We start from the raw sequence: 9,650 nt of genomic DNA on the forward strand, positions 1-9,650 counted from the left end.
ACTGGAGGACAGAACCCCTACCTGCTGTAATCTAATAGGAGAAAGACTGGAGGACAGAACCCCTACCTGCTGTAATCTAGTAGGAGAAAGACTGGAGGACAGGACCCCTACCTGCTGTAATCTAGTAGGAGAAAGACTGGAGGACAGAACCCATACAGCTGTAATCTAGTAGGAGAAAGACTGGAGGACAGAACCCCTACATGCTGTAATCTAGTAGGAGAAAGACTGGAGGACAGGACCCCTACCTGCTGTAATCTAGTAGGAGAAAGACTGGAGGACAGGACCCATACAGCTGTAATCTAGTAGGAGAAAGACTGGAGGACAGAACCCCTACCTGCTGTAATCTAGTAGGAGAAAGACTAGAGGACAGAACCCCTACCTGCTGTAATCTAGTAGGAGAAAGACTGGAGGACAGAACCCCTACCTGCTGTAATCTAGTAGGAGAAAGACTGGAGGACAGAACCCCTACCTGCTGTAATCTATACAGCAAACACTTTGACAAGATGAAAAGAAAAACTGAGAGAGAGCGAGAGCAAGAGAAGGGGGGCGGAGAAGGAGGGGGCACAGATCAATCACTTGTTCCATGCTCTGACACTTCAGACATTTCCCTGTGACCTCTCTCTAGCTTGGAACACCTACAGGGCTACAGTTTGAAGAGAGAGGTGTGCTGCTCTGGTGTAGGGAACCACAGTGACCATGTAATCATGTTAGCTCTGTATGGAGTGATTCCAAGCCATGGTGTTATATAAGAAAATCACGAAGCCATGAATTTATAACACGATAAGTGTATGACAGGATCAAAATAACCATATACACATGTAGGATCTTAATTTGAGCCAGTTTGCTACAGCAGGAAAATAATCCTGCAGCAGCAGGAAATGTGAATTATGTGATTATAATTCATGGACATTTTTCATAAAGGAAAATCAAGTATGACATTTCAAAGGGGAAATTACAAACTTCAGAAGTATTTTTAAAAACACACGACACATTTGACATTTCCTGGAAAGTTCTCCTGCAACATGGTGATCAAATTAAGATCATGCATCTGTGGCCTTCTATAGTCCTATTTTAATGCTGTGATAATGCAGTATTGAATAAGGTGTGTGTAGACGATTCTGTACATTTGTTCTACCTTGAATAACAATGACTTGCTATGTTGAAATATACACTGAGTATACCAAACATTAGGAACACCTTCCTAATATTGAGTTGCACCCCACCCCCACCAGGCACCTACTACCATACCCCGTTTAAAGACATTTAAATATTTTCTTGCCCATTCACCGCCTGAATTGCACAAATAGACAATCCATGTCTCAATTGTCTCCAAGCTTAAGAATTTAACCTGTCTCCTCCCCTTCATCAACACTGATTGAAGTGGATTTAACAAGTGACATCAACAAGGGATCTTAACTTTCACCTGGATTCACCTGGATTCACCTAGTCAGTCTGTGTTGTGGAAAGGGCAGGTGTTAAGGATTGGACCCTTTTTTCAAAATTCCCTTAAAATGACATACCCAAATCTAACTGTCTGTGGCTCATGACCTGAAGCACAGTTGACGTCGGAAGGTTACATACACCTAAGCCAAATACATTTAAACTCCGATTTTCACAATTGCTGACATTGAATCATAGTAAAAATTCCCTGTCTTCAGTCAGTTAGGATCCCCACTTTATTTTAAGTATTTGAAATGTCAGAATAATAGTACAGAGAATGATTTATTTCAGCTTTTATTTATTTCATCACATTCCCAGTGGGTCAGAAGTTTACATACACTCAATTAGTATTTGGTAGCATTGCCTTTAAACTGTTTAACTTGGGTCAAGCGAAACGCTTAGCTTGTGGAAGGGTAGCCTTCCACAAGCTTCCCACAATAAGTTGGGTAAATTTTGGCCCATTCCTCCTGACAGAGCTGGTGTAACTGAGTCAGGTTTGTAGGCCTCCTTGCTCGCACACACTTTTTCAGTTCTGCCCACAAATTTTCTATAGGATTGAGGTCAGGGCTTTGTGATGGCCACTCCAATACCTTGACTTTGTTGTCCTTATGCCATCTTGCCACAACTTTGGAAGTATGCTTGGGGTCATTGTCCATTTGGAAGACCCATGTGACCAAGCTTTTAACTTCCTGACTGATGTCTCGAGATGTTGCTTCAATATATCCACATAATTTTACTGCGTCATGAAGCCATCTACAGTGCCTTGCGAAAGTATTCGGCCCCCTTGAACTTTGCGACCTTTTGCCACATTTCAGGATTCAAACATAAAGATATAAAACTGTATTTTTTTGTGAAGAATCAACAACAAGTGGGACACAATCATGAAGTGGAACGACATTTATTGGATATTTCAAACTTTTTTAACATATCAAAAACTGAAAAATTGGTCGTGCAAAATTATTCAGCCCCTTTACTCTCAGTGCAGCAAACTCTCTCCAGAAGTTCAGTGAGGATCTCTGAATGATCCAATGTTGACCTAAATGACTAATGATGATAAATACAATCCACCTGTGTGTAATCAAGTCTCCGTATAAATGCACCTGCACTGTGATAGTCTCAGAGGTCCGTTAAAAGCGCAGAGAGCATCATGAAGAACAAGAAACACACCAGGCAGGTCCGAGATACTGTTGTGAAGAAGTTTAAAGCCGGATTTGGATACAAAAAGATTTCCCAAGCTTTAAACATCCCAAGGAGCACTGTGCAAGCGATAATATTGAAATGGAAGGAGTATCAGACCACTGCAAATCTACCAAGACCTGGCCGTCCCTCTAAACTTTCAGCTCATACAAGGAGAAGACTGATCAGAGATGCAGCCAAGAGGCCCATGATCACTCTGGATGAACTGCAGAGATCTACAGCTGAGGTGGGAGACTCTGTCCATAGGACAACAATCAGTCGTATATTGCACAAACCTGGCCTTTATGGAAGAGTGGCAAGAAGAAAGCCATTTCTTAAAGATGCCCATAAAAAGTGTTGTTTAAAGTTTGCCACAAGCCACCTGGGAGACACACCAAACATGTTGGAAGAAGGTGCTCTGGTCAGATGAAACCAAAATTGAACTTTTTGGCAACAATGCAAAACGTTATGTTTGGCGTAAAAGCAACACAGCTCATCACCCTGACCACTTATCCCCACTGTCAAACATGGTGGTGGCAGCATCATGGTTTGGGCCTGCTTTTCTTCAGCAGGGACAAGGAAGATGGTTAAAATTTATGGGAAGATGGATGGAGCCAAATACAGGACCATTCTGGAAGAAAACCTGATGGAGTCTGCAAAAGACCTGAGACTGGGACGGAGATTTGTTTTCCAACAAGACAATGATCCAAAACATAAAGCAAAATCTACAATGGAATGGTTCAAAAATAAACATATCCAGGTGTTAGAATGGCCAAGTCAAAGTCCAGACCTGAATCCAATCGAGAATCTGTGGAAAGAACTGAAAACTGCTGTTCACAAATGCTCTCCATCCAACCTCACTGAGCTCGAGCTGTTTTGCAAGGAGGAATGGGAAAAAAATTCAGTCTCTCGATGTGCAAAACTGATAGATTCATACCCCAAGCGACTTACAGCTGTAATCGCAGCAAAAGGTGGCGCTACAAAGTATTAACTTAAGGGGGCTGAATAATTTTGCACGCCCAATTTTTAAGTTTTTGATTTGTTTAAAAAGTTTGAAATATCCAATAAATGTCGTTCCACTTCATGATTGTGTCCCACTTGTTGTTGATTCTTCACAAAAAAATACAGTTTTATATCTTTATGTTTGAAGCCTGAAATGTGGCAAAAGGTCGCAAAGTTCAAGGGGGCCGAATACTTTCGCAAGGCACTGTATTTTGTGAAGTGCACCAGTCCCTCCTGCAGCAAAGCACCCCCACAACTTGATGCTGCCACCCCCGTGCCTCACGGTTGGGATGGTGTTCTTCGGCTTGCAAGCCTCCCTATATTTCCTCCAAACATAATGATGGTCATTATGGTCAAACACTTCTATCTTTGTTTCATCAGACCAGAGGACATTTCTCCAAAAAGTACGATCTTTGTCCCCATGAGCAGTTGCAAACCGTAGTCTGGATTTTATATGGTGGTTTTGGAGCAGTGGCTTCTTCCTTGCTGAGTGGCCTTTCAGGTTACGTCGATATAGGACTAATTTTACTGTGGATATAGATACTTTTGTACCTGTTTCCTCCAGCATCTTCACAAGGTCCTTTGCTGTTGTTCTGGGATTGATTTGCACTTTTCACACCAAAGTGCGTTTGTAACGGCATTCTTCCTCCTCTTCTGAGGGGGAGTAGCGAGAAGGATCGGAGGACCAATGCGCATGGTGGTAAGTGTCCTTAATGTTTATTTATAGACATAAACTGAACACTACAAAACAATAAACGTGAAACGAAGAAACCGAAACAGTACCGTGTGGCAACAAACACTCACACGGAAACAAACACCCACAACTCAAAAGTGAAACCCAGGCTACCTAAGTATGATTATCAATCAGAGACAACTAATGACACCTGCCTCTGATTGAGAACCATACTAGGCTGAACTCAAAACCCCAACATAGAAAAACACACATAGACTGCCCACCCCAACTCACGCCCTGACCATACTAAATAAAGACAAAACAAAGGAAATAAAGGTCAGAACGTGACAGCGTTCATCTCTAGAAGACAGAACGCGTCTCCTTCCTGAGCGGTATGACGGCTGCGTGGTCCCATGGTGTTTATACTTGCGTACTATTGTTTGTACAGATGAACGTGGTACCTTCAGGCGATTGGAAATTGCTCCCAAGGATGAACCAGACTTGTGGAGGTCAACAATTATTTTCTAATAATACATTAAAAAAACTGAAACCATTTCATGACCAAGACTTGGCATCTATAAGGTCTTATTTATGCATAATGTAAGCAATGACATGAGATACATTTTTGGATTTTCCCATAATGTCAAGCAAAGAGGCACTGAGTTTGAAGGTAGGCCTTGAAATACATTCACAGGTACACCTCCAATTGACTCAAATGGTGTCAATTTGCCTATCAGAAGCTTCTAAAGCCATGATATCATTTTCTGGAATTTTCCATGCTGTTTAAAGGCACCGTCAACTAAACTTCTGACCCACTGGAATTGTGATAAAATGAATTATAAGTGAAATAATCTGTCTGTAAACAATTGTTGTAAAAATTACGTGCGTCATGCAGAAAGCAGATGTCCTACCCGACTTGCCCAAACTATAGTTTGTTAACTTCTTGCGTCGAGCCATCCCGGATCCGGGATCGTGAATACAGCCTCAAGCTCATTACCATAACGCAACGTTAACTATTCATGAAAATCGCAAATGAAATGAAATTAATATGCTAGCTCTCAAGCTTAGCCTTTTGTTAACAACACTGTCATCTTAGATTTTCAAAATATGCTTCTCAACCATAGCAAAACAAGCATTTGTGTAACAGCTAGCGCACCTAGCGTAGCATTTAGCGTTAGCATTAGCAGGCAACATTTTCACAAAAAACAGAAAATAATTCAAATAAAATCATTACCTTTGAAGAACTTCAGATGTTTTCAATGAGGAGACTCTCAGTTAGATAGCAAATGCTCAGTTTTTCCTGAAAGATTATTTGTTTATGAGAAATTGCTCCGTTTGGTGCGTCACGTTTGGCTACCAAAAAAAAACGAAAATTCAGTCTTCAAAACGCAGAACTTTTTTCCAAATTAACTCCATAATATCGACTGAAACATGGTAAACGTTGTTTAGAATCAATCCTCAAGGTGTTTTTCACATATCTCTTCATGATATATCGTTCGTTGAAAGCCTCCTCTCTCCTCTCAATCACTGGATGACTGCGTGCAACTTGTAGATTACGCACCAATTTAGACAAAGGACACCGGGCGGACCCCTGGTAAATGTAGTCTCTTATGGCCAATCTTCCAATGATATGCCTACAAATACGTCACAATGCTGCAGACACCTTGGAGAAACGATAGGAAGGGCAGGCTCATTCCCGGCGCATTCACAGCCATATAAGGAGACAATGGAAAACAGAGCTTCAAAAATTCTGCCCATTTCCTGGTTGAAGTTTCATCTTGGTTTCGCCTGTAGCATGAGTTCTGTGGCACTCACAGATAATATCTTTGCAGTTTTGGAAACCTTCGAGCGTTTTCTTTCCAAAGATGCCAATTATATGCATAGTCGAGCATCTTTTCGTGACAAAATATTGCGCTTAAAACGGGCACGTTTTTTTATCCATAAATTAAAAGAGCGCCCCCTATATCCAAGAAGTTAACAAGAAATTTGTGGAGTGGTTGAAAAACAAGATTTAATGACTCCAACCTAAGTGTATGTAAACCTCCGACTTCAAATGTATATGCATATTCTTGATACCATTTGAAAGAAAACACTTTGAAGTTTGTGGAACTGTGAAATGAATGAAGGAGAATATAATTAGATCTGGTAAAAGATCATACAAAGAAAAAAACGTTTTTTTTGTTTTTCTGTACCATCATCTTTGAAATGCAAGAGAAAGGCCATAATATATTATTATTACATTTAGATTTTGACCACTAGATGGCAGCAGTGTATGTGCAAAGTTTTAGACGGATCCAATGAACCATTGCATTCTGTTCAAAATGTTGTATCAAGACTGCCCAAATGTGCCTAATTGGTTTATTAATAACTTTTCAAGTTCATAACTGTGCACTCTCCTCAAACAATAGCAAGGTAGCTACTGTAAATTGGTCAGTGCAGTTCGATTAACAAGAATTTAACCTTTCTGACAATATCAGATATGTCTATGTCCTGGGAAATGTTCTTGTTACTTACGACCTCATGCTAATCACATTAGCCTACGTTAGCTCAACCGTACCGAGGTGGACCCACCAATCCTGTAAAGGTTTTAACCACTTCACATGTTTCTGACAGAAAATAACAACTGAGAATGCAGTGGCAAGGTACACACGATCCCTGCCCAAGGTCAAACGAGGAAACTGAAAACGGACCGATGGCGGAGAATATTTCCTCACTGCATGGTTGATGCCCTGACCTGATGTCAGTCCAGCTGACAGAGGGAACTCGAGAATGAATGCATTATTCAAGGTTGTGGATGAGATTGCAACAGCACAAAAGATTCCAAGATATCTGGAGACATCAGTCCTACCTCACAGTACTCAGTGATGATGCAGAAGGAATCTCTATGCAGAAAGCTGCTGTAGAAAGTGATGATGGCTGGGTGGTGGAGCTGGGACAGGAGCTGAGCCTCCTGGGATGCCTGGACTGTCTCGTTAGGACGCAGGTCCCCCAGAGGGATCTCCTTCAGCACCTTACTAGGGGTCAAAGGTCAGACGGCAAAGGAGAGAGAAAGGTTATAGTAAGGGGTTTTTCCAAAATGGGCAACACATGTACGTAGTAGCAAGTTATTTTTATTTTTTATTTAACCAAGCAAGTCAGTTAAGAACAAATCCTCATTTACAATGGCAGCCTAGGAACAGTGGGTTAACTGCCTTGTGCAGGAGCAGAATGACAGATTTCTATCTTGTCAGCTCAAGGGATCTAGCAACCTTTCGGTTACTGTCCCAACGCTCTAACCACTAGACTACCTGCCGCCCATATATCCATATAAAGTATTAGGGAGTGCAAATGTGAAAAGCTGGCAATAGACGAAAGTTGACCACCGTACCCCAATTATCATCCTGGGCAGGGACAGGTAACATCATTCAGACAGATCGTTTAAAATGTATGTTTTCTCCAGTCCCCTGTCTGGTCCTGGGTACATACACACATGTATGCTACCCTCTCCTTCTCTCCTCCTCTCTACCTCTCCTCCTCTCTACCTCTCCTCCTCTCTTCCTCTCCTCCTCTCTACCTCTCCTCTCTATCGCTCCTCCTCTCTACCTCTCCTCCTCTCAACCTCTCCTCCTCTCTATCGCTCCTCCTCTCTACCTCTCCTCCTCTCTAACTCTCCTCCTCTCTTCCTCTCCTCCTCCCTACCTCTCCTCCTCTCTACCTCTCCTCCTCTCTTCCTCTCCTCCTCTCTACCTCTCCTCCTCTCTACCTCTCCTCCTCTCTCCCTCTCCTCCTCTCTACCTCTCCTCCTCTCTACCTCTCCTCCTCTCTACCTCTCCTCTCTATCGCTCCTCCTCTCTACCTCTCCTCCTCTCTATCGCTCCTCCTCTCTACCTCTCCTCCTCTCAACCTCTCCTCCTCTCTACCTCTCCTCCTCTCTATTGCTCCTCCTCTCTACCTCTCCTCCTCTCTATCGCTCCTCCTCTCTACCTCTCCTCCACTCTTCCTCTCCTCCTCTCTACCTCTCCTCCTCTCTTCCTCTCCTCCTCTCTACCTCTCCTCTTCTCTTCCTCTCCTCCTCTCTACCTCTCCGCTCTACCTCTCCTCCTCTCTACCTCTCTTCCTCTCCTCCTCTCTACCTCTCTTCCTCTCCTCCTCTCTACCTCTCCTCCTCTCTATCGCTCCTCCTCTCTACCTCTCCTCCTCTCTTCATCTCCTCCTCTCTACCTCTCCTCCTTCCATACCTTTAAGGAGCTCATCAGGCCCCACTCAGAGAAAGGACTGATCTGTCGCAGCACAAAGAACCTCTGGCTAAATTGGTCCACAGGTCATTGATGTGAAGTCTACGTTCTCATTCAGTCTCTCTCTATTCAGCTTCCTACTTCACTTTCTCTCACCTTCTGCAAAGGTTAGGCAGCGGAAACGCATTGTCCTAAATGACATCCTGCTATGCTGCTCTGAGACTGAGAGATCCTTAGGCTTCTGATATGATTAACCACAACACATGGCCCTAACTATGACACATGTTGGGTTGGGTTGGCATCCAGGGTTAGTGTGGTTGGTGAAATGTGTTCCATCTGGTGTTGCGTCTTCTCAGCTCTCTTCACAGGTTCCCGGTGGCAGCAGTCAAGACATTTAAGACCTAACTTCCACTTTCTTCCTTCCTGCCGGAAAACATATTTTACACCCTCTTCTGTTGGCTCTCTGCAATGAGTCATGGTCAAGCTGGGCTGTGTCTGATAGTCGGTCAGATTATTTGTCTTCCTGGAATGAAATGATCGTCTGCAGATTGAGTGTTCCTTGACTTCTTGTTAATGTCAGCGTAGGTGTGGGCTTACTGTTGTTCTGAGCCAGTGATCCCAGGTTGAAGTAACCTCCGGGTCACTACCACATCAGTGGGCAGGGCTGAGAGGTCATCCAGGAGACAGTGGAGGGATGGGATCATTCATGACAAAGCTGTGGTTTGATGTACTACATGGCCAACACTGTCTAAGACTGCTGTTTGTGGAGATTTCCAACACTGTCTAAGACTGCTGTTGGTGGAGATTTCCAACACTGTCTAAGACTGCTGTTGGTGGAGATTTCCAACAATGTCTAAGAGTGCTGTTGGTGGAGGTTTCCAACACTGTTGAAGTCAGCTGGTTGAGGAGATGTTGGTGGAGATTTCCAACACTGTTGAAGTCAGCTGGTTGAGGAGATGTTGGTGGTGATTTCCAACACTGTTGAAGTCAGCTGGTTGAGGAGATGTTGGTGGAGATTTCCAACACTGTTGAAGTCAGCTGGTTGAGGAGATGTTGGTGGAGATTCCAACACTGTTGAAGTCAGCTGGTTGAGGAGATGTTGGTGGAACATTGTGATAAATGGGTCGTTCAAAATCCCCCTCCAT

At 43.2% G+C, this 9,650-nt stretch overlaps 1 protein-coding gene across 1 annotated transcript in view; it reads right to left on the bottom strand.

Annotated features, from left to right (window-relative positions):
* Positions 1 to 8,692, bottom strand: part of LOC116367845 (serine/threonine-protein kinase Nek11-like) — a 34,592-nt gene extending 25,900 nt beyond the window's left edge. The window contains exons 1-2 of the mRNA XM_031819014.1: positions 8,662 to 8,692; positions 7,140 to 7,315 (exon numbers count right to left, since the gene is read on the bottom strand). Coding sequence (XP_031674874.1) covers positions 7,140 to 7,315; positions 8,662 to 8,692 — 207 coding nt within the window. The remainder of the gene's footprint in view (positions 1 to 7,139; positions 7,316 to 8,661) is intronic.
* Positions 8,693 to 9,650: the final 958 nt, after the last annotated feature.

The sequence above is a fragment of the Oncorhynchus kisutch genome, unplaced genomic scaffold, assembly GCF_002021735.2.
Source record: "Oncorhynchus kisutch isolate 150728-3 unplaced genomic scaffold, Okis_V2 scaffold1780, whole genome shotgun sequence".
NCBI lineage: Eukaryota > Metazoa > Chordata > Actinopteri > Salmoniformes > Salmonidae > Oncorhynchus > Oncorhynchus kisutch.